Source organism: Chiloscyllium punctatum, chromosome 3, assembly GCF_047496795.1.
Source record: "Chiloscyllium punctatum isolate Juve2018m chromosome 3, sChiPun1.3, whole genome shotgun sequence".
Taxonomy (NCBI): Eukaryota; Metazoa; Chordata; class Chondrichthyes; order Orectolobiformes; family Hemiscylliidae; genus Chiloscyllium; species Chiloscyllium punctatum.
The window spans coordinates 86,903,833-86,930,408 of NC_092741.1; the positions used below are offsets into that span (position 1 = coordinate 86,903,833).

General features: G+C 41.6%; 1 protein-coding gene across 1 annotated transcript in view; it reads left to right on the plus strand.

Annotated features, from left to right (window-relative positions):
• Nucleotides 1-26,576, plus strand: part of rnf217 (ring finger protein 217) — an 87,861-nt gene that overhangs the window by 31,374 nt on the left and 29,911 nt on the right. Inside the window, exons 2-4 of the mRNA XM_072555975.1 lie at nt 2,573-2,806; nt 5,501-5,665; nt 9,291-9,492. Coding sequence (XP_072412076.1) covers nt 2,573-2,806; nt 5,501-5,665; nt 9,291-9,492 — 601 coding nt within the window. The remainder of the gene's footprint in view (nt 1-2,572; nt 2,807-5,500; nt 5,666-9,290; nt 9,493-26,576) is intronic.

Consider the following 26,576-nt stretch of genomic DNA (forward strand, 5'->3'; position numbering starts at 1 on the left):
TTAATTGCATTTGAGAAAGTGATAGTAAGATGCCTTCTTGAACTGCTGTAGTCCAAGTGGTTTTTATATACCCATAGCACTGTTGATGAGGGTGCTGCAGGAATTTGACCCAGTGACAGTGGGTGAACATTGATATATTTCTAAATCAACATGGTGAATGTCTTGGCAGTGATGCTGCATCATTTATCTGCTGCCCTTTTCCTTAAGGAAATAGAGGTTGTGAGTTGAGACGGTGTTGTTTAAGAAACCTTAGTGAGTTGTTGCAATGCATCCTGTAGATGCTGCACACTGCTGCCACTATGTCGGTGGTGAAAGGAATGAATACTTAGTGGATGTGGTGCCAGTTGAGCAGGCTGCTTTGTCTTGAATGGTATTAAGTTCCTTGGGTGTTGGAACAGCTCTCATCCAGGCAAATGGGAGTGATTCCATCACACTCCTGAATTTAGATGGTGACCAGTCTTCGTGGAGTCAGGAACTGAGTTACTTATCACAGATTCCTGATTTCTGACTTGTTTTTATAACTGCAATCAATAAATTGCTGGCATGTTTCAGTTTCTGGTCAATTGGTAATCCCCAGGATACTGACAGTAGGATTTCAGTGATAATGCTGTTGAATGTCAAGGATTGGATTCTCTCTTGTTGTAGACAGTTATTGTCATACTGTAAGTGCCAGGTAATGTTACTTGCCACTCATCAGCCCAAACTGGAATGTTGTCTAGCTCTTGCAGCATTTAGACAGGGCTGCTTTCTTAGGAGTCATTCATGGTGCTGAACATTGTGCAATCATCAGTAAACATCCCCACCTCTGACCTTTGGATTGAGGAAAGGTCACTGAAGCAGCTGAGGAAGGTTGGGCCCAAGACAGTACCTTGAGGAACTCCTGCAGAGATATCTGGCGCTGAGATGATAGGCCTCCAGAAACCACAACCATCTCCCTTTCTGGTAACTATAACTCAAACCAGTGGAGAGTTTTTCTCCTGAGGCCCAATATCCAAGGAACTCCATTGGAAAAAATATTCTACAACTAAATTTATAAATTATTTAAAATAAAACAAAATGATCAAATATAAAATTTGGCGGTTTTAGCTGACAGTCATATTAGAAACCTTAACGCTGTTTCTTTCTCTGAGGTGCTGTTGAACTTATTGAGTTTCTCCAGAACCTTCTGATTTTTATTTCATGCACCTCTATCATTCATGGCATTTGGCTTTTATTGAAAGTTGTCTTTTCCCTACCTAGGATCATCACAGTACTTTTGAGACCATTTTCCGTTTAGTGATCAGGAATTATATTGCTAACATTAAATCACACCTATCCTAAAAATAACAATTTTACTCACTCCTTCAAGTTGGCAAATGAACTCATTGTCTTGTTTTCTAATGCCAACAAAATCTGACAGGAATGTTATTGTCCAGTTGTGAATATTGGTTGGAGTCATACCTGGCGCAAAGGAAAGTGGTTGTGGTTGTTGAGATCTGTCATCTCAGCTACAGGACATCTTTTCACAGATTCCTTAGAGTTCCTTGCAGCAACCATCTTCGACTGAATCTTACACATTCCTCCATTATAAGGTACAGGGATATTGGCTGATGACTGCATGATGCTAAGCACTATTTGTGATTCTTTAGATAGTGAAATAGTCCATATGCAGCAAGACTGGGATGTCATTCAGACTTGAGCTAACAAGTGACATCTAACATTCATGCCACACAACTGGCAGGCAATTCCCCCAATTTCTCACCATTCTCCCCTTGACTTTCAAAGGTATTGTCATTGCCGAATCCCCTCCTCTCAATATTATGGGGATTGCCATTGACCAGAAATTGAACTGGATAAGTCGTATAAGTACTACAGCTGCAAGAGCTGAGCCAGAGGCTAGGAATCCGGCAGTGAATAACTCTCCTCCTGAGCCACCAAAGTCTGTTCTTCATCTACAAGTTAGGAATGTGGTCGAATACTCTCCACTTGCCTGGCTGAATGCAGCTTCAACACTCCAGCATCTTGACACCACCCAGAATGAAGCAGACAGTGTGATTGTGCTATTCCTTTGCTGTTGTTGGTTCAACATCCTGAAACTCTGTTTTTAACAGCACCACGCATGTACCGATATTAAATGGATTGCAAAATATCAAGGTGGCAGCTCACCATACTCGAGGGAAATTAGGTTTGAGTAAAAAGTGATGTCATAGCCAATTACGTTGCTATCCTAGGAGCAAATACGCTTTTTAAAAAATACCATTAAACTTCATTCTTAAAGTTTGTAATACTTCTCAAGAATTTACAGGCAGTCTATTGTAGCCTGAGTTATTATGTCCTAGTTGCAGTTACACTATTGCTAGTTCTATTTTGCTTAATATTGTTTGAATTGGATTTCTTATCGTTTTATGAGCTAATGCTGAAAGGATAAAATCTTTTCCTATCAATGTAAAATTATTTGGTGTAATGGAACTGTAGTTTTTAGTAATTTATTTACCTTATAGTACTGAGCAGTATGTGTGTGTGTTATGTATATATTATGTATAAAAAGCTTTACACGTGACTTTTTCAAACCATTTGTTTTATCTATATGTAGGTGCAGCTGGGAAGAGCAGAGATAAAATGCCCCATTACAGAATGCAGCAAATACTTGGATGAAAGCACTGTCATCTCCAATCTGCCTCATGATGATATTGTCAAATACAGCTACTTTCTGGAGCTTAGCAGAGTGGATTCAAGCACCAAACCTTGTCCACAATGCAAGCATTTCACTACTTTCAGACGGAAGAGCAACATTCCAACCCCAACAAAATCAGAGAACAAGTTCAAAGTGAGCATCTTTCTCTCAAATTCTGTTCTAACTCCAAATGATTGGAGGTAAGAAATAACAAAGGGAAGACTACACTGATGGGAATAGTCTGGCCTCAAAACAGTATCTGTTCTGTATGACAGGAAATAACTTGTAAGATAATGAAGGTATTCAAAAAGGCAGTACACTAATCATGAGTGATTATAGATATCGATAGCATAGTTAAGGTATTTAGCATGCTTGCCTTCATTCCTAAATTCTTAGAGTTTTGGGGTTGGAACATCATGTTGACATTGTACAGGACCTTGGTGACGCCTTTTCTGGAGTACTCTGTACAATTCTGGTCGCCCTGTTGTCGGAAGGGTATTATTAAACGAGAGGGGTTTCAGAAGAGATTTACCAGAATATTGCTTGCACTCATTGGAGTTGAGCAGAACAAGAGAAGACCTTATTGAAACATAAGATTCTTAGAGGCCTATGCAAAGTGCTTGTAACCTCTTGTCAAAGAATTTTGGACTAGAGGGTGTAATCTCAGAGTGAGGGCTTGCCCAGTAAAGACAGCAATCAGGAGGAATGTTTTCTACCCAAGAAGGCGGATCTGACTTCACACTCATGTTGTATCTCCAAATAAATTACACCAAGAATTAAAGTTGTAAACTACTCAAAGTGAAGCAGCACCATCAGAAAATAAGTTTACATGGGACCAAATAATTTCGTTACACTGCTTTGACCTTGTCCAGGAAATTGTCTAATCTTTGAGAATTGAGGGAGCATGGACAAGTGGTAATTTGCTTGATATGAAGAATGATGTGGTGGAAAATTTCTGGAGTCATGAGCTTTGTACAACATGGACAGGAGGTTTTCCTTTTTCTTTAAAAAAAAGGATCTCCGATGCTTGATTTGAGTTAATGACTAAGTGCCGGGCATCTTGTTTTACTGCAGGCTTTTCTTTATAAGGGCTTCACCTTTCCTTGGACGCACTTGTTAATTTGCCTCCATCCTACTTGTCTTATGCTGGAAAGTTGTAAAGCTTGTAAGACTCAAATGACCGAGGATATTCACTACACTGTCTCTGTATCAGTATTTGAGAAGCCTCTCAGCAAGACTTATTAACAGATTTGCATAGATTATATTAATTCATCCTGTATGAGCCTGGACGGTGCCCCCAGTCTTGATTGTACCTGATCATATTTGTGCAATTGAGTATCTGATTTATAGTATAGTTTGTGCTCAGCAAAAGCATGTAAAATGTGCAGGCTCACTATTATACACTCTGACTAGCTAATTTTCTTCCCATCCTGCTTATGAACATAGCAGGATACTGCTGCTGTAACTAAGAATTGATTCTGTGTGTATCATTTATCTGTCATCCCAGAACATTAACCTGGGTTCTGGATTATTAGTTTAATAATTATACCTGATGAGTGCAAGATGAAAAGCTTCAACAAAATGTGTCTTATTTCAGCAGTACTCAAGCAATATAAAGTGACTAAATCTGTCCATTTCTTAGACAAAGGTTTCTGCACTATTTATATTTTATTGTCCCTTGTGCACCATCTCCTTTCTGAACTTTTGACTTTGTCCCTTTGGAATCTCCAAAATACATTACTAATGCTTATTTTATCTATTCTTTAAGATTTGTTAATATTGAAACAATATTCCCTCCTGATTATCTTCTTTAGAGTAAATCTCCCCTGATAACTAAGGAGTGTTCCGTTGCTTTCTTATTTCTTTACTGATATCTGGACCAGAATATCCTTATATTCTAGGCATGGCCAGATTAGTACCCTCAGCAGGTGATGTAGCCCTTCCAGACTTTGTGTTGTCATGCTGCTTATGCAATCAAAGATTTAGTTTTCTTTCCTTAAGGCACAGATAACAATTACTTTCTTCTTTGTCCAGTGAGCTCCTGCTGTAATTGCTATAACCCATTGTCAAATTGAAGTATTGCTTCAGAAAATGATTGCATAATTCCCCCAGATCCTGATGCCCTTAAGGTATTTTGGATGAAAATACTCTGCATGGCTTTGGGGCTGTCAGTAATTTTCCTTAACTGACGGGTTACTTTTTTTCCCATGTCAGTATATATCCATTCACAAATTAGCTGGTTTTCGTTCCCCGCAGAAGCTTTTCTCCAAGTCAATGTCTCCTTACCTTGTGGAATAATAGAAGTTTTGTGATGCAGTGTCAAAAGCCAACTGATGTGTAGAAATTAAATAATTCACCTCTTCTATTAATAGAATCATTTATATTTCCCTTTCACTCAACCATGCAACTAGCCTATTGTCTCCGTGATCTCTACTTTAACTTCTAACTCTGGCAATTCACTCCCTGTAATTCTGTATACTAATGTTTATTTTCTATCTCAGTATGTTAATTTTAGTTTAGTGTCAAAGCTGTTCGATGTCCCTGCTCTCAAACACTTCTGTCCTGCCACATGACCAAATAATCCTGACCATTCTCACTCTGAATTTTAGATGTAATGTGTGTCACGAGGTTTTACTGATTTTTTTTTATTATTAGTTAAGTCCTTTCATGCGGACATTATTGAAGCCATATTTGGAAGGTATTAGTAGCTTAAAATTGTACGTAGAGTTCATTTTAAAGATTTTGCTTATAGGGCTGATATTTTTTTCTCAAGCCTCCTAAAAGCTTTTCCCTCTCTCTTCCTGACAGTGTGATTGTTCTACTATATTTTGTGCCTTGATCTTACAGATTCAGTGTCCAAAGTGCCAATTTGTTTGGTGCTTTAAATGCCATGCCCCTTGGCATGAAGGATTAAACTGCAAAGAATACAGAAAGGGAGATAAACTGTTACGTCACTGGGCTAGTGAGATTGAACATGGACAAAGAAATGCTCAAAAATGCCCAAAATGCAAGGTGAGTTTAAAACTAGGCTAATTAACTACGTAATGTATTATTTGTGTGCAAAATGTTGCATTCAGTGAAGAAGTGATATCCAAACTTGGGTTTTGTGTTGTATTATATTTTCCCCTGTTACTCTGTCAGAAAATCAGACTTTGGTGCAAGTTATATTCTAGATAAATTGAGTTTCTGTGAACCTTTGTAGTAGTTGATAAAACAATTTGCTGGAACCTGGAATAGAAACACAAATTGCTGGAGAAAATCAGCAGGTCTGGCAGTATTTGTGGAGAGAAAGCAGAATTAATGTTTCTGGTCCAGTGACTCTTGTTCAGAACTGAAAATCATCTCTGCTGAGTTTCTCCAGCAATCTTCATGTGTATCTCCAGGGCAGCTCTCCAGGCTCAGTAGTTAGCACTGCTGCTTCAGTGTCAGGGACCCGGGTTCAATTCCAGCCTCGGGCAACTGTCTGTGTGAAGTTTGCACATTCTCCCTGTGTCTGCCTGGATTTCCTCTGGGTGCTCCGGTTTCCTCCCATCGAGCAAAGATGTGCAGGTTAGGTGGATTGGCCATACTAAATTGGCCAAAGTGACCAGGGATGTGCTGGCTATGTGGATCAGCTATGGAAAGTGCAAGATACAAGGATACGGTAGGGAGATAGGTCTGGATGGGATACTTGTTCAGAGGTTCACTGTGGACTTGATGGGTCGAATGGCTTGCTTCCATATTATAAGGTTTCATGGATTCTATAACTTTCTGTTTCTGTTTAACATTTCCAGCATCGGCAGTTCTTTTTTTTTTAAAACTAGAATCAGTCCCTGCCCACAAAACACTTGCTAATAATTGACCAATGTACCAGCTTAGAGTCATGGGTCATAGTCATAGAGATGTACAGCATGGAAACAGACCCTTCGGTCCAACCCGTCCATGCCGACCAGATATTCCAACCCAATCTAGTCCCACCTGCCAGCACCTGGCCCATATCCCTCCAAACCCTTCCTATTCATATACCCATCCAAATGCCTCTTAAATGTTGCAATTGTACCAGCCTCCACCACTTCCTCTGACAGACCATTCTATACACTCTGTGCGAAAAAGTTGCCCCTTACGTCTTTTTTGTTTACATATCTTTCCCCTCTCACCCTAAACCTATGCCCTTGAGTTTTGGACTCCCCCACCCCAAGGAAAACACCTTGTCTATTTATCCTATCCATGCCCCTCATGATTTTGTAAACCTCTAAAAGGTCATCCCTTGGCCTCCAACTCTTCAGGGAAAACAGCCCCAGCCTGTTCAGCCTCTCCCTATAGCATAAGTCCTTCAATCCTGGCCATGTCTTTGGAAATCTTTTCTGAACCCTTTCAAGTTTCACAATGTCCTTCCGATAGGAAGGAGACCAGAATTGCACACAATGTTCCAAAAGTGGCCTAAATCTTGTTGGTTTTCAAAAGAGTTTTGGAATCCATGTACTTGAATCACAAAGTTAATTTTCAAGTATAACAAGCATTTAAGAAGGAAATTAGTTTGCTGGCCTTTACTGCAAGGGGTCGGGATAACAAAAATGAAGAAGTCTTATTGTACTTACGTAGGGCTTTGGTGATGCCACATCTGGAGTAGTGTGTATTGCTTTCTTAACTTGCCTTTGAGGATTGTAATTATGGTTAACTAGATTGATTTTCTGGAATGAAAATGTATTCCATGATCCACATAGCCGGCACATGATAAAAACGTGTTTCATAGAAGAGATTGAGCAGAATGGGCATATATTCTCCAAAGTGTAGAAGAATGGCTGGTAAACTCATTGAAGTGTTGTTTGCTAATACCCATTGATATGACCTTGAGAGGGCTTGATGTGATAGTTGCTGACAGGTTGTTAGATCTCTTTGGAGAATTCTGAATTAGGCATAAGAGTCTCAAGAGTTTAACCATTTACTATTAATACTATGAGGAATAACTTCATTCAGAGGGTTAAGCATCCTTGGAATTCTGCACCCAAGAAACCAAATGACCTTTTGATCCTGCTTTTCAATTCAATGAGATTATGGATGATCTTTGACCTTAACACTACTTTCCTACCTGATCCCATTTCCCTTAAAGCTCAAATTTCTGTCAATCTCAGCCTTTGATACACAAATCAACTGATCATTCTTAGCCCTCTGGACATAGAGAATTGTGAAACTTCGATGTTCTGAGTGAAGAAATGTCTCCTCACCTCAGTCTTACGTGTTTTACCCCTTCTCTTTACACCATCACTAGAAGACAGTGTAGCCGCATGTTCCTGAATCTCCCCCCATTCTCTCCTGAGATGAGAGATGTTTTTATAAAGTATAGCCTTCCTTGGGTAAGGAGACCAAATCAATACTGAAGAATGTTCTACACTGTAGCACCAAGTGGCTCATTTGATCAACACCACCTTACACATTCGCTTTTTGCACAACTAATACAGAGTGGCTGCAGTTTGTATCATCTGCAAGATATACTGCATCAAATCGTGAAAGATTCTTTTGACAGTATCTTCCAAACCCTTGACCTCTACAACCTCTACGAAATACAAGGGCAGCAGGCTCATGGAAATGTCAACTCTGGCAAAGCTTTCTCCAACTCATAGGCCAATCACAGATTCTTCACTGTTACTGTGTCAAAATTCTGGACACCATCCTAACAGCACTGTGACTATTATCAATACCAGGTAGGTGCACCAGGTTAGAAAAAATAACTCACAGCTACTCCATCAAGGGAAATTAAGGTTTGGTGGTAAATGTTGGCCTTATTGGTGACATAAGACTCAAGAATTTATTTATCAAAATCTTGATGCCTACGGTAGACTCATCAAAACACTGCAATTGCAGGAAGATTTCCTTACTCTTGTACTCTTAATCATCTTGCAATAAAGGGCAGCCTTTGCCTCTGGTCCCACTGGCTCCAACTGTGTCTGAATAAGTTGATTAAAAATACCTTCCTTTTTTTGGCTGTACTGTATGTTAACCTTCAGTGTTTTATGTATGTGGAACACCCAGACCCCTCTGAGCACCAACTATTTAATAGCTGCTCCTTCAAAAAATGTTCTCCTTCACTATTTTGCCTACTGAAATATCTCCTATAGCATATATAGCTGCCACCTTGTTACCATATTTCATATTACTTTATACATCTTTTCAGGCTCTGTATTCTCTTCTAAACTGTTTAGACCGATAAAACACTTTGGAGAATGGATATAATTTGTACCTGTTAGACCAACGACAGCCAAATTGGAGAGTGTACCCTTTTGTTTTTAGCAATTCAGATCTTGAGCTATGACAAAGCACCTTTATTAAATGTAATTAAAGCTGCAAGCCCACAGTAAGCTTGCTTACCACCAGCTTGATGGTGGATTCTTGAATGAAATATTTTTTATAGCAAAATTATCCCTCATTGAGATGTAGCTGCATAGGCCCCTAAATTCAGAGCTATGGGTAGGGAGTAAGAAAACTCTTCATCACTCCTAATGGGTTTAATAAATGACTGAACTGAGTGCTACATTGAGGGCTGTAGGCTTAAAGCTTAATTCCTTCTAGAGTTTTCTATGATGTTTCTTTAAAGTTGTGAATAATACTGAAACCTAATGCTGTTAATTTTTTGTTTTCTTGAAAAAAAATGCATTATAAGATTCATATCCAGAGGACAGAAGGCTGTGATCACATGAACTGCTCACAGTGCAACACTAACTTTTGCTACCGTTGTGGAGAGACATATCGGCAGCTTCGTTTCTTTGGTGACCATACTTCAAACCTAAGTATTTTTGGATGCAAGTATCGCTACCTCCCTGACAGGCCACATTTACGAAGATTAGTCCGGGGTTCTGTCTGTGGTAAGCAGCAGATTTTAATTGTTTTAGGCTTTAAGTGCAGTGGAAAAAGGGAAGGAAATTTTCTTTGTGCATATATTTCTTTTTAAAAAAGAAAATACAAGCTCAATCTTTATTAGCCTTTTTTTATGTAAGGAAAGAAAAAGACTATCTGTCGTGTATTACACTATTAATCAACAAAACTAGCTTGCACCTTGTGATGTCAACTCATTTCATGATTGAATGCTGACCATTTTCCAAAGCTTTGATACCAAGCAGCCATCTATATAAGGCTATTTGTACAGGTTCATAATTCTCTCCGATCAGTTGATCATAGTAAATAATCTCATTTACTTGTATTTCTTTGGACTGGTACATCTTTCTCTCCTTTGTTGGGTACTTGAACAAATGACATAAAAGGGCATGCTGCTATTTACTATGAAGAGCGATGTAACCTATCTATAATCAATATTTAGTGCTAAACCACTGGTGGACACACAATAATAAAGGGAGATTATTTTGTAAAATGCAGCACCAAGGTTGTGACCAGTCTGATTCAGCCTTGAACAGTTGCTATGGTGAGAGAGAACTTTGACTAAGGAACTGTATTTGTGAAGGTAGTGAGGCCTTCTCAGCTGAAACCTGTTCTTTTGGTGCCCAAGGGCTTGATGTAGGGGAGCAATGGTGAAATAAGACTAGGTCCCAAAATCTGATGGCTTCAATTATTTGTTTTCAAGCTTATTTCTTCGCACATTAATAATACATTGTTTACTAAGCTTGTGTTGGAATCTGCAACCTTGATTTATAATTAACCCTGAGATGAGCTTCCAATCATTCACATACCATCATTAAAACTGACCATTTCTGTCTATGAGACATCATTCAATTTTACTCTTTCACAACTCATCTGATGATGAAAATCTTGTTAATGCTTTTTTTGTTACTTCTAGACTTGACTATTGCTATGCACTCCTGGTTGGCCTCCGATATTTTATACTTGTTAAACTTTAGGTCATCCAAACTCAGCTCTCCGTGACCTCACATGCACGAAGTGCTACTTACCTACCACTCCATTGCTTGCTGACTGACATTGGCTCCTGGTCAAGGGATACATTGATTTTAAATTTCTCAAGTGTGTTTGCAAGTTATTTCATGGCTTCTGTAACTATGACTTCTTGAGCATCACCGATTTTTAATTTTGTACCATTATTTGATCATACCCTCAGCTAACTATTTTCTAAATCCTGGAATTTTCTCCCTGAACTGCCTCACTTTCTTCTGAGTGTCCTTAAAACCAACATCTTTAATCAAACCTTTGGGCATCTGCCCCCAAGATCAGCTTATGTTACTCTTAAATATTGCTTTATAACAGTCCTGTGAAGCATCTTGAATGTATTATGTTAAATGTGCTTTCTGAATACATTGTTCTGATTAAAATATAGTTGGTTATTTGGCCTATATATTGTGAATTTGCTACTCTAGTAGTTCTTGATATAGGCAAATAAGTAATATAGAATGTGCACTGGAATATAATGTAAAATTCGCAGTTAATTTTTAATTGTTAAGTCATAGGGGCTTCAGAAAAAGTTTACAAGGATGTTGCTAGGGTTGGAGGATTTGAGCTCCAGGGAGAGGCTGAACAGGCTGGGGCTGTTTCCCCTGGAGCGTCGGAGGCTGAGGGGTGACCTTATAGAGGTTTACAAAATTATGAGGGGCATAGATAGGATAAATAGACAAAGTCTTTTCCCTGGTGTGGGGGAGTCCAGAACTGTAGGGCATAGGTTTAGGGTGAGGGGAAAAATATACAAGAGACCTAAGGGGCAACTTTTTCAAACAGACGGTGGTATGTGTATGGAGCTGCCAGAGGATGTGGTGGAGGCTGGTACAATTGCAACATTTTAAGAGGCATTTGGATGGGTATATGAATAGGAAGGGTTTGGAGGGATATGGGCCAAGTGCTGGCAGGTGGGATTAGATTGGATTGTGATATCTGGTCAGCATGCACAGGTTGGATCGAAGGGTCTGTTTCCATGCTGTACATCTCTATGACTATGTGTTAGCACAGCCGATTTTTACACTATCTGTAAACATAGAACATAGAACATAGAAAAATACAGCGCAGTACAGGCCCTTCGGCCCTCGATTTTGCGCCGACCGAAGCCTACCTAACCTACACTAGCCCAATAACCTCCATATGCTTGTCCAATGCCCGCTTAAATGACCATAAAGAGGGAGATTCCACCACTGCTACTGGCAGGGCATTACATGAACTCACAACCCGCTGAGTAAAAAATCTACCCCTAACATCTGTCCTATACCTACCACCCCTTAATTTAAAGCTGTGTCCCCTGGTAACAGCTGACTTCATTAGCAGAAAAAGGTTCTCACTGTCAACCCTATCTCAACCCCTAATCATCTTGTACACCTCTATCAAATCTCCCCTAAACCTTCTTTTCTCCAATGAGAACAGCCCCAAGTGCCTCAGCCTTTCCTCATACGATCTTCCTACCATGCCAGGCAACATCCTGGTAAACCTCCTCTGCACTCGTTCCAATGCCTCCACATCCTTCCTATAATATGGCGACCAAAACTGCACACAATACTCCAGATGAGGCCGCACCAGAGTCTTATACAACTGCAACATGACCTCAGGACTCCGGAACTCAATTCCTCTACCAATAAAGCCCAGTACACCATATGCCTTCTTCACAGCACTATTTACCTGGGTGGCAACTTTCAAAGATCTGTGTACATGGACACCAAGATCCCTCTGCTCATCCACACTACCAATTAGTCTACCATTAGCCCAGTAATCCATCTTCTTGTTACTCCTACCAAAGTGAATGACTTCACACTTAGCTACATTGAATTCCATTTGCCACCTTCCTGCCCAGCTCTGCAACTTATCTATATCCCGCTGTAACCTGCCACATCCTTCTTCGCTGTCCACAACTCCACCGACTTTCGTGTCATCCGCAAACTTGCTCACCCAGCCTTCCCCTCCTCCAGGTCATTTATAAAAATGACAAACAGCAATGGTCCCAAAACAGATCCTTGTGGAACACCGCTAGTAAATGCGCTCCAAGATGAACCTATACCATCAACTACTACCCTCTGTCTCCTTCCAGCCAGCCAATTCCTAATCCAAATCTCTAATGCACCCTCAATGCCATACCTCCATAGTTTTTGCATTAGCCTGCCATGGGGTACCTTATCGAACGCCTTGCTAAAATCCATATACACCACATCTACTGCTTTACCCTCGTCCACTTCCTTGGTCACCTTCTCAAAGAATTCAATAAGGTTTGTGAGGCACGACCTGCCCTTCACAAAACCATGCTGACTATCCTTGATCACATTATTCCTATCCAGATGTTCATAAATCCTATCCCTTACAATTCTCTCTAAGACTTTGCCCACAACAGAAGTGAGACTCACTGGCCTACAGTTACTCGGGCTATCTCTGCTCCCCTTCTTGAACAAGGGGACCACATTCGCTATTCTCCAGTCTTCTGGCACTATTCCTGTAGACAACGATGACATAAAGATCAAGGCCAATGGCTCCGCTATCTCTTCCCTTGCTTCCCAGAGGATCCTAGGATAAATGCCATCAGGCCCAGGGGACTTATCTATTTTCATCCTTTCCAGAATTTCCAACACCTCTTCCCTACATACCTCAAAGCCGTCCATTCTAATTAATTGTGACTCAGTATTCACATCGGCAACAATGTCCTGTTCCTGAGTGAATACTGATGAAAAGTATTGATTTAGTGTCTCTCCAATCTCCTCCGCCTCCACACACAACTTCCCACTACTATACTTGACTGGACCGATACCTACCCTAGTCATCCTTTTCTTCCTGACATACCTATAGAAAGCCTTTGGGTTTTCCCTAATCCTACCAACTAAGGACTTCACATGTCCCCTTCTCGCTGCTCTTAGCTCTCTCTTTAGATCCTTCCTGGCTACCTTATAACTCTCAATCGCCCCAACTGAACCTTCATGCCTCATCTTTACATAGGCCGCCCTCTTCCCTTTCACAAGGGATTCCAATTCCTTGTTAAACCACGGCTCCCTCACAAGACCCTTTACTCCCTGCCTGACTGGTACATACTTATCAAGGACACCCATTAGCTGTTCCTTGAACAATCTCCACATTTGTGTTCTTCCCTTGAAGCCTATTTTTCCAATCCACGCATCCTAAGTCATGCCTCACCGCATCATAATTTCCCTGCCCCCAGCTATAACTGTTGCCCTGCAGTGCACACTTATCCCTCTCCATCACTAGAGTAAAAGTCACCGAGTTGTGGTCACTGCCCCCGAAGTGCTCACCTACCTCCAAGTCTAACACCTGGCCTGATTCATTACCTAGAACCAAATCCAGTATAGCCTCACCTCTTGTTGGCCTGTCTACATATTGTGTCAGGAAACCCTCCTGCACACATTGGACAAACACCAACCCATCTAACGAACTCGAGCTATAGCTTTCCCAGTCAATATCTGGGAAGTTAAAGTCCCCCATTACAACCACCCTGCTACTTTCACTCTTCTCCTGAATCATCCTCGCAATACTTTCCTCTAATTCTCTCGGACTATCAGGAGGCCTGTAGAAAACTCCTAACAGGGTGACCTCACCTTTCCTATTTCTAACCTCCGCCCAAACTACCTCAGATTGCAAGTCTTCCTCCATCACCCTTTCTACTGCTGTAATACTATCCTTGACAAGCAATGCCACACCTCCCCCTCTTTTACCCCCATCTCTGACCCTACTAAAACATTTAAACCCTGGAACCTGCAACAGCCATTCCTGTCTCTGTTCTACCCACGTCTCTGTAATGGCCACAACATCGAAGTCCTAAGTACCAACCCATGCTGCAAGCTCACCTACCTTATTTCTTATACTTCTGGCATTGAAGTATACACACTTCAAGCCACCTTCCTGTTTACAGGCACCCTCCGTCGAGATCGATGCCATGTTCCTAACCTCCCTACACTCAAGGTCTTGTACCCTAAAGCTACACTCCAGGTTCCCATGCCCCTGCAGAGTTAGTTTAAACCCTCCCAAAGAGTACTAGCAAACCTCCCCCCAAGGATACTGGTGTCCCTCAGGTTCAGGTGTAGACCATCCTGTTTATAGAGGTCCCACCTTCCCCAGAAAGAACCCCAGTTATCCAAATACCGGAATCCCTCCCTCCTGTGCCACCCCTGTAGCCACGCATTTAACTCCTCTCTATCCCTATTCCTTGACTCTCTATCACGTGGCACGGGTAACAAACCAGAGACAACAACTCTGTTTGTTCTAGCTCTGAGCTTCCAACCTAGCTCCCTGAAAGCATGTCTAACGTCCTCACCCCTCTTCCTACCTATGTCGTTGGTGCCAACGTGGACCACGATCTGGGGCTGCTCCCCCTCCCATTAAGAACCCGGAAAACACGATCAGAGACATCACGTACCCTTGCACCTGGGAGGCAACATACCAATCGTGAGTCTCTGTCGCTCCCGCAAAACCGCCTATCTGTGCCCCTCACTATTGAGTCCCCAATAACTATCGCTCTACATTTCACCACCCTTCCCTTCTGAGCAACGGGGACAGGCTCCGTGCCAGAGGCCTGAACCTCGTTGCTTACCCCTGGTAAGTCATCCCCCCCCACAAGTATCCAAAACGGTATACTTGTTCTTGAGGGGAATGACCGCAGGGGGTCCCTGCACTGGCTGCTTCCTCCCACTCCCCCTCACTGTCACCCATCTCTCTATAACTTTCGGAGTAACTACTTCCCTAAAGCTCTGATCTATAACCACCTCTGCCTCCCGAATGATCCGCAGTTCATCCAACTCCAGCTCCAGTTCACTAACACATAAAATACAGACTGTAAGTGAGTATCTGCAATTTCAGTCCAAACTTGTTGAATGTTGACAATAGTTTTTTTTGCCAATTCTGCAGATGTAGTTTGGGTGTATTTTGACCATTTGATATTTCTGTGTTTATATGGTGAGATAAATAAAAGTTAGAATTAAATATACAGGGTGTATGCTTTTGGTGGAATAAAAATATATTTTATGTCAGTGAGAACAAATATTGATTCTTCTATTAAAGCCAATTACACATTTACTTCAGTACAAAGTGGTTCGAAATACACTCATACTGTGGTACAAGTGTAGTGTTGCAAGAATTCTCCTTTTGACAGTACCTTCCAAGTTCTACTATCGAAAAGGACTAGGTCAAGGGGACGTGTTGGATTGAAACATCCTGCAAATTCCCCTGCAAAACTCTCACCATCTTGATAAGGAACTATGTCATTCACTTCACTTATCCAGGCAAGATGAGATATTCTATCACAATTCTGACTTGTGAATTGTGACTTGTGAATTGTGGGTGGTGAGTAGGCTTTGAGGAGTCATGAGGTGAATTACTCATTGCAAGCATCCCAGTGTCTGCATGACTATTGCAACCATAGTTTTAAGTAAATGCTGTGGCTAGTCCAGTTCAGTTTGCAGTTAACTTTCAGGATATTGATAGTGGAGGATTCAGTGCTGGTCGTGTTATTGAATGTTAGGGGGAGACAGTTAGTTAAGTTCTGTCACGTGGAGAGTGGTCATTTACTGGCATTTATCTGGTATTACTGTTAATAGCCACTTGTCAGCTCAACCCTGAATGTTGTCTGGGTTTTGCTGAATATGAATACAGAGTTTAGAGTATGTGTGGAATTGTGGATGATGCTAAACCTTGTGTAATAATTTGCAAATGTACTCCCGTCTAACGTTCTGATGGAAGGAAGGTTGTTAATGAAACAACTGAAGGTGGTTTGGATTCTGACACTGACCTGAGGAAGTCTTACAGAAGTAGGGCGGCACAGTGGCTCAATGGTTATCACTGCTGCCTGACAGCATCAGGGACCCAGGTTTGATTCCAGCCTTGGGTGATTGTCTGTGTGGAGTTTGCACGTTCTCCCCAGGTCTGCGTGGGTTTCCTCGCAGGAGGCTTTCCTCCGGGTGCTCCGGTTTCCCCCCTCAATCTAAAGATGTGCAGATCAGGTGGATTTGCCATGCTAAATTGCCTATAGTGTTAGAGGGAAATGGGTCTGGGTGAGTTACTCTTCAGAGGGTCAGTGTGCACTTGTTGGGCCAAATGGCCTGTTTCTACACTGTAGGGAATCTCATCTAACCTAAAAAGTGTCCTGGAACTGAGATGTTGCCCCCTAATGATCACACCTATCTTCCTTTGTGTCAGGAATGACTCCAACGGAGAATTTGCCTCATGATTCCCATTGACTGCAGTTTTGCGAGGGTTTCTGAACTGTACACTTGGTCACATGTGGTGTTGATGTCAAGGGCTGTCATTGTCACATAACCACTTCAGTTCATGTTTGAAATACGGCTGCAATGAAGGCGTGAGCATCAGTGAGCATGTTATTGCTACGCAAGTGCCACTTGATAACACAGTTGATGACTCCTTCCCTCATAGAGTCATAAAGCACGGAAACAGACCCTTCGCTCCAAACAGTCCATGCCATATAAAATTCCAAAATTAACCAGTCCGACCTGCCTGTTCCTGGCCCACATCCCTCCAAACCTTTCCTATTCATGTCCTTACTCGAATGTCTTATAAACATTGTAATTGTATCCACATCTGCTACTTCCTCAGGAAGTTCATTCCACATGTGAACCACCTTCTGCATGGAAAAAAAAGTCCCTCATCTTTTTTAAATCTTTCTCCACCCGCGTTAAAAATGTGCACCCAGTCTTGAAAACCTCAACTTAGAGAAAAGACAACTACCACTAATTCTATCTATACCCTTGACTATTTTATAAATGCCTAGAAGGTTTCCACTCAACCTCCTATGTTCCAGTGGAAAAAAACCTCAGCCTACCCAGCCTTTCTTTACAACTCAAACCTTGCTTACCTGGCAACGTCCTGGTAAATTTCTTCTAAACCCTCTCCAGTTTAATAATATCCTTCCTTTAACTTGGAGTAAAGCCTCCAGTTCTGGGCACTATACTTTAGGTAAGGTGTGATTGCATTAGCAAGGATGCAGAAAGGATTTGTTAGAATGAAGTTGGGATTATCCTCTTTGGAAAAGTGATTATTGGCTGAAAAGAGATTTGATAGAGGTATTCAAACTCATGGAAGCGTCTGGACAAAAGAGATAGAGAGGAACTGTTTCAATAGGTGGAAGGAAGGATCATAAACCAGCAGACACAAACTTAATGTGCTTGTCAAAACTGAGCGACCAGAACTGGACACAGTATTCCAGAAGAGGACTCACCAATGTCCTGTATAACCTCAAAAAGGGACAGCATGTTGGCTCAGTGGTTAGCACTGCTGCCTCACAGCGCCAGGGACCCAGGTTCGCTTCCAGCCTCTGGCGACTGTCTGTGAGGAGTTTGCACATTCTCTCCGCTTCTGCGTGGGTTTCCTCCGGGTGCTCTTGTTTCCTCCCACAGTCCAAAGATGTGTAGGTTAGGTGAATTGCCCGTGCTAAATTGTCAGTAGTGTTCAGGGAAGTGTAGACTAGGTGCATTAGTCAGGGAAAATGCAGAGTAATAGGATAGGAGAATGGATCTGGGTGGGATACTTTGTGGAGGGTTAGAGTGGACTTGTTGGGCCAAATGGTCTGTTTCCACTCTCTAGGGTCTGTATGAACTTGTATGAATATGACCTCCCAACTCCTATACTTAAAGGACTGAGCAATGAAGGCAACTTTGCGAAACACCTTTTTAGTCACCCTGTCTATATGTGACGCCAACTTCAAAGAATTATGTACCTGCACCCCTAGGGTCGCTCTGTTCTACAGCACTACACAAGGCCATACAATTAATTGTATAAGCCCTATCCTCATTTGTTGTACCAAAATGCAATACCTCGCATTCATCCAGATTGAACTCCATCTGCCATTTTTCAGCTCACTGACCCATATGCTCAGGATCCCTTAGTAATCATAGAAGACCTTCTTTGCTGGCTACCATGCCACCAATTTTGGTGTTGTCCACAAACCACTGATGATCAAGAGTAGAAAGATGGACGGTAATTGTCCTACTTTTTGGATACAGACATACCTGGCTAATTTTCTACATGGTTAAGTAACACACAATGCTAGAAATGCTTGGCCAAAGGTGCAGCAAGTTCTGGAGCACAGGGTCAGCATTAATGCTGGAATGTTGTTGAGGCCCATTACCTTTGCGATATCCAGTGCCTTTAGCAATACCTTCATGATATCAAATACAATGAATTACATTTCCTGAAAATCAGCATCTGTGCAGACCTTTTTAAGGAGCAGTTTATCTGAAGTCATTCCTTTCCCCGCAATCTTGTAAACCTTTTGTTTTTAAATAAGAATCCAGTTCTCTTTTGAAAGCCTCAATCCACCCTGCCTCTATCACACTGTCAGGTGGTGTATGTCAGATCATATCACTGACTGCATGAAAAGGTTTTTCCTCCCCTTGCCATGGATTCTTTTGACAAGCACATTAAGTTTGTGTCTGCTGGTTTATGATCCTTCCTTCCACCTATTGAAACAGTTCCTCTCTATCTCCTTTGTCCAGACCCTTCCATGAGTTTAAATACCTCTATCAAATCTCTTCTCAGCCAATAATCACTTTTTTCCAAAACTTCATTCTTACAAATCCTTTCTGCATCCTTGTCAATGCCATCACACCTGACCTATTTATAGTGCCCAGAACTGGAGACTTTACCCCAAGTAAGGCTGAGCCAGTGTTTTATACAGGTTTGCTGTTAGTGTGGATTGTCCTTGTATATGAATTGCAGAAAACTAGTATGCAGGTAACAAGGAAGCCAAATGGAATTTTGGCATATATTGCTAAAGGAATAAATTTTAAAACTAAGAAAGTGTTGCTGTAAATGTACAATACATTTTAATGAGACCACATCTGGAGTATATTGCATACAATTTTGTCCCCTTACTTGAGGATGGATGGCTTAGTTGGAGACAGATCAGAGGAGATTCACTAGTTTCATTCCAGAGATGGAGAGTTTGTCTTATGAAGAGAGATTTGAGCAGTTTAGGCTTATACTGTCTGGAATTTGGAAGAATAAGAGGCAATCTAATTAAGTCTTTTAAAAAAATGCTAAAGGGGATTGACAAAGGAGACGAGTGGCAATCTAAATTGAGGGGTCATAGTTTTAGGATAAGGGGGAATAGATTTAAAACTGAGATGAGAGAAATTACTTCTCTAAGATTCATGAATCTGTGGAATTCACTACCCCAGAATGCAGTGGATGCTGAGACATTGAGTACATTTAAGGGGGAGATGGACAGGTTTAGCAATGGATTGAAAGGTTATACAGTGCAGACAGTAAAGTGGAGTTGAGACCAAGAGGGTATCATCCAGATGGTATCAACTGGTGGCGCAGGCTCGAAGGGCTGCATTGCCTACACCTGTTCCTAGTTCTTATGTTCCTTTTGTTTTTGTACTCTGCACACCTATTGATAATGCCCAGACAGCTGTAGCTACTTTGAATTAACTTAGAATGGGTGAAATACTCAAGCGAAGACTGAACTATTGTTCTACACAGTTTAACATAACCTTACCTTTGATAAAGCTCAGAATGCCATGTGCTTTATTAACAGTGCCTCCAACCTATCCTGTCATCATCTTTGATTTATGCAGATATTTATATTGGTTCCTCTGCTTTTCACCCCTTTTAAAATTATGTTTTTCTTATTTGTATTGTCATTCTGCATCCTTCCTACCAAAACAAAAGGCATCCATTTGATGCATTCATTTTCATCTGCCACTTGTCCACCCATTCCACCTTCCACTAACTTTGCTGTGCCTTTTTGAAATTCTACTTTATCTTCCTTAAGGTGCACAATCCTTCCAAGTTTCATATCATCTGCAAATTTTGAGATTGTGTCCTGTACATCATGGTTTTGGTCATTAGTATATATCAGGAAACACTGGGTCTTAACAGCAATCCCTCAGAACTCTACTGTAGAACTTACTCTATTTGGATAAATGATGTGTTGCCACTTCTCTCTGTTGCCTGAACCTCCAGCAATTTCATATCTGTTTTGCTGCAGTCGATTTTTATTTATTGAGTTCCAACTTTGCTCACAAGTCTGTTGTATGGCACTTTATCAGGTTCTTTTTGGAAACCTGTGTACAGCAAATCAGCAGTATTACCTTTGTTAACTTTCTTTGTGACCTAATCAGAAAGCCGTAGCAATTAAACATGATTTACTTGTTAAGAAATTCATGCTGGATTTCTGTAATTAAGCTGCATGTGTCCAAACAACTTTATTTTTGCTGCTGAGTTTGAATTGACTACCATGCAATTGCTGGGCTTTTCTCTACATCCATTTTTGAACAAGTTTATAACATTTGCAATTCTCCAATCTTCTGGTAATACTCCTGAGTTTCAACAAGACTGAAAGGTTATGATCAGTGCCTCTGCCACTCTCTCTCCATCAGTATCCTTGGATGAATTTGAACAGGTCCTGGTGCTTGTTAACTTTATACACAGACTGTCTAACTAATTCCGCCATTTGAATCAATTTCAAACCTTTCAAGCTTCTGGACCACCTTTTCTGACCAGGACCTGAGCAGCAGCATCATTATTGGTTTAAACCAATACAAAAATATTAACTTAATACTTCAGCTATGTCCCGTGCCTCCATTCATTAACCGTTTTTTGGTCTCTAATCGAACACAGACATCCTCTGAGCACCATTTTACTATTTCTATTATAGTAGAAGAATTTGGGTTGCTTTTTTTATGTTGACTACAATTACCTTCTCACATTGTCTCCTTTTGTTTCTTCAATTCCCCTTTTAAAAATTCTAAATTTGACTTGCTTCTCAATAATTTGATCTGACTGACAACTCTCATAATCTTGCTTCATAGAACATAGAACAATACAGCACAGAACAGGCCCTTCGGCCCACGATGTTGTGCCGAACTTCTATCCTAGATTAAGCACCCATCCATGTACCTATCCAAATGCCGCTTAAAGGTCGCCAATGATTCTGGCATCTTTCATCTTTATCTCCTCCTTCATTCAGCAACTCTGGATTTGTTAGTTTTGTGTTTCTCTTCATCGGAATATCTTGACTGTACTTGAACTCTCTTTTTTAAAGGCAGCCCATTGTTAAGTTAGAGTTTTAGCTGCTAATTTATTTTGGCCAGATCCATTCTTGCCCCATAGCAGTTGCTTTCCTTGGTTGATTACACTTACTTCGGATTGGCTAAAGAGCAAGGAACAATCTGTGCTTTATGACACAAACATCATTGTCACCCATCTGTTTGCCTAATTACATTTAATCCACTTGTCCCACCCCTTTCTGAAGAATAAGGTCCAACAATGCTCCATTTCTCATTGGACAGGAAAGGTACTGCTGCATAAAACTTTCCTGACCACACTAGGAGCTCTTGTTCCCCCTCTACCCTTTAAACAGCCACTATCTGAATCTTTATCCAGGTAATTAAAGTCCCCCATTATATCTGCTCTCAAGTTCCAGCACTTCTGTGTCATAGAGGCGTACAGCATGGAAACAGATCCTTTGGCTTGCCCATGCTGCCCAGTTTTCACGATTTAAACTTGTCCCATTTGCCTGCATTTGCTCCATATCCCTCCACACCAATTCCATTCATATACCTGGCTAAATGTTTCTTGAGTGATAAAATTTCACCACCAACTCTGGCAGCTCATTCCAGACACTCACCAAGATCTGTGTGGGAAAAGCATGCTCCTCTGGACTCTTGTGTCTCTCCCCACCCACCTTAAATCGATGCCATATAGCTTTACATTGGGAAAGGCTGGTGGCCTTCCACATCACCTATACCTCTCATGATTTTGAAGACTCTATAAGGTCACCCTTAGTCTCTGACACTCCAGGGATAAAGGTCTTAGCCGATCCAACCTCTCTTTGTAACTCGAACCTTCCAGTCTAGCTAGAGCTCTAGTAAATCTTTTCTGCATCCTTTCTAGTTTAATACCTATTATTTTCATAGAATCCCTACAGTGTAGATAGATGCCATTCTACCCGTCAAGTCTGCACCAACCCTCCAAACAGCATCACACCTGTTACCGTACATTTAATCCACATAGCCTGCACATCTGTGGACAGTACGCAGCAATTTAGCATGGCCAATCAACCTAATCAGCGCACCTTTGGATTGTAATCTAGTTTTTTTCAATACTTAGTGTTGGCTGGTCCAGACCCACTGTGACCTATCGGGGTGTCAGGAGGTTAATCAATTTAACTCAGCAAATTTCACACAATCATTGAGGTGACAGATCCTGTCTTCCACTGTGCATCAGAGGTCTGTCACAGCAGCTGAGAGAAGCAAATCAAGATTTACCAATAAGGTGGCATTCTCAAGAGTATAAAGGTATCAATGATTGCATTCCCGTGAACATTTGTGCACCTCCAATTAGTTTCTTCCCTTTTATCCACAGACCTGCCAAAGAAACATTTAAGTTTATGTTCACTATCCAGGAAATTCTCACAATGCACAGAAGGAATTAAGAGTTCTCTCAATATTCAAGACGAAAATTAGAATTCAAGGTCAGCTTCTGAGTGATCTGGTTTACAAGCGAGGATTACTGTTCTTGGGGTCTGCAGAAATTGCAGAAAAAATCCCAACATTAGCAAAGAGGATTAATTGTAAATATTTTGGAACAGCAGATCATTGGGGTCTGTCATGCTTTATTTCTTACATTGCAACAGTGACTGTATTTCAAAATTAGTTAATTTGTTGTGAAGCATTTTGGAAACTCCTTGGTTGTAAAAGGCATTAATTGCAATTCTTTATTTATTTGAGCCAGAATGTACTGTTACTTTGTGTGCAGTCAGAGAGGAAAAACAATCTCACTTAAGGCTTGTGAGAGCTAGCTCCATGTGTGTCAAATAATCGTGCTTTTTATCTTAATAGTTCTTCAAAGCCAGATTGCTATAATGATAGGATATGATGGGGCAACTGAGGAACTCTCCATAGCTTTTCTCTGCAACCACGTGGAATCTGTGTAATAACCCAACTGTTTGCTGATATGTGAATGTTTGCAATTTCAAGATGAAGTGCAAGAGACAAAAAAACTAAAGACTGAAAATACATCCAAAGTGAAATAGAATAGGATTGCTACCGGTGCCATGGGCTAGTGAGACTAGGAACAGAAAGGGAGTGCAGCTGAACATGTAGCTTCAGAGCTGGTGTAGGAGGGAGGGCTTCAGATATGTGGACCATTGGGATACCTTCTGGGGAAGGTGGGACCTGTACAAGGAGGACGAGTTGCACCTGAATTGGAAATGTATCAATATTCTGGCCAGGAGGTTTGCTAGAACTCTTTGGGAGAGTTGAAAATAATTTAGCAGCGGGGTGGGAATGGAGCTATGAATCAGAATGGGTAGCTAGTGAACAGACAGATACAATGTGCAGAGAATCTGTGAAGAAGGATAGACAATTGATAGAGCAAAGCTGCAGTCAGTATGATGGGTTGAAGTGTGTCTATTTTAATGCAAGAAGTGTCAGGAATAAAGTTGATGAACTTTAAGTACTGGATCAGTGCTCAGAGCTATGATGTTGTGGCCGTTATGGAGACTTGGATATCACAGGAGCGGGAATGGTTGTCAGATGTTCCGAGGTTTAGATGTTTCAAAAGGACTAGAGAGGGAGTAAAAGAGATGGAGTAGCATTGCTAATCAGGGATAGTATCAAAGCTGCAGAAAGGGAGGTCGTCGAGGAAGGTTTATCTACTGAGTCAGTATGGGTGGAAATCAGAAAGGAGCAGTCATATTTTGGAGTTTTCTTTATAGACCCCCAATAGCAACAGAGACTCTGAGGAGCAGATTGAGAGGCAGATTTTGGAACGGTGCAGAATTAACAGGGTTTTTGTCATGGATGACTTCAATTTCCGTAATATTGATTGGAACCTCCTTCGTGCAAATAGTTTGGATGAAGCAGATTTTTTCAGGTATGTCCAGGAAGGATTTTTAACATGATATGTAGATAGGCCAACTATAGGGAAGGCTATATTACATTTGGTGCTTGGCAACAAACCAGGTCAGGTGTCAGATCTCTGTGGGAGAGTATTTCAGTCATAGTGATCACAACTCCCTGATCTTCACTGGGGCGGCACAGTGGCTCAGTGGTTAGCACTGCTGCCTCAGCGCCAGGGACCTGGGTTTGATTCCCGCCTCCGGTGACTATCTTTGTGGAGTTTGCACATTCTCCCTGTCTCTGGGTGCTCCGGTTTCCTCCCACAATCCAAAGATGTGCAGGTCAGGCGAATTGGCCATCCTAAATTGCCCATCGTGTTAGGTGTATTAGTCAGGGGTAAATGTAGGGAAACCGGTCTGGGTGGGTTACTCTTTGGAGGGTCAGTGTGGACTTGTTGGGCCAAGGGCCTGTTTCCTCATTGGAGGGAATCCAATCTAATCTACTATAGTCATGGAGAGGGATAGGAACAGATGGTATGGGAAAGTATTTAATTGGGGGAGGGGGAATTACAATGCTATCAGGAAGGAACTGTGGAGAATAAATTGGGAGCAGGTATTCTCAGAGAAATGCACTACGGAAATGTGGAGATTGTTTAGGGACCACTTGGTGCGAGCGCTGGATAGTTTGTGATAGTAGGGTGAAGCAACCTTGAATGACAAGAGATGGGGAACATCCGATCAAGGGGAAAAAGCAAGCTTACTTAAGGTTGAGGAAGCAAGAATCAGTCAGGGCTCTACAGGGTTACAAAGTAGCCAGGAAGGAACTGACAAATGGACTTAGGAGAACTAGAAAGGGGCATGAAAAAGCCTTGGCGTATAGGATTAAGGAAAACTTTAAGGCGTTCCACAGTTAGGTGAGGCACAAGAAGATGGCCAGAGTGTGGGTAGGGCTGATCAGGGATATTGGAGGAACATGTGCTAGGCATCGGAGGAGGAAAGGGAGGTCCTTAATGAATACTTTGCTTCAGTATTCACTAGTAAGAGGGACCTTGTCGTATGTGAGGACAGCGTGAAATGGGCCAATACACTCTAACAGGTTGAAGTTAAAAAGGAGGATGTGCTGGTAATTCTGAAAAAACATGAGGATAGATAAGTCCCCTGGGCCAGACAGGATATACCTAAGGTTCTTACAGCAAGCTGCACTTTGGCAATGATATTTGCGTCCTCACTGTCCACTGCAGTAGTGCCAGATGATTGGAGGGTGGCAAATGTTATTCCCTTGTTGAAGAAGGGGAACAAGGATAATCCTGGGAATTGCAGACAAGTCAGTCTTGCGTCAATGGTGGGCAAGGTATTAGAGAGGATTCTGAGAGACAGCATATACGATTATTTGGAAAAGCATAGCTTGATTACAGGTAGTCAGCATGGCTTTGTGAAGGCAGGTCAAGCCTCACAAGCCTAACTGAATTCTTTGAGGATGTGAAAAAATACATTGAAGGTCAAGCATGTGGTGTATATGGATTTTAGCAAAGCATTTGATAAGGTTCCTCATGGTAGGCTTATTGAGAAAGTAATGAGGGATGGGATACAGGGAAATTTGGCTGTCCGAATTCAGAATTGGCTGGAGTAGCTGATGGAAAGTATTCAGCCTGGAACTCTGTGACCAGTGGTGTTCCACAGGAATCTGTTCTGGGACCTCGGCTGTTTGTGATTTTTATAAATGACTTGGATGAGGAAGGGTGGACTAGTAAGTTTGCTGATGACATGGAGTCAGTGGAGTTTTGGATTGTGTGGAGGGCTGTTGTAGATTGCAACAGGACATTGATAGGATGCAGAACTGGGCTGAGAAGTGGCAGATGGAGTTCAACCTGGAAAAGTGTGAAGTGATTCATTTTGCAAGGTTGAATTTGAATGCAGAGTACAGGGTTAAAGGCAGGTTTCTTGGCATTGTGGAGGAACAGCGGGATCTCTAGGTCCACATTCATAGATCCCTCAAATTTGCCACCCAAGTTGACGTTTGTTAAGAAAGCGTATGGTGTGTTGGCTTTCATTAGCAAGGCGATTGAGTTTTTGGGCCATGAGGTTATGCAGCAGCTCTCTAAAGCCCTGGTTAGACCACACTCGGAATATTGTGTTCAGTTCTGGTTACTTCATTATTGGAAGGATGTGGAAGCTTTAGAGAAGGTGCAGAGGAGACTTACCAGGATGCTGCCT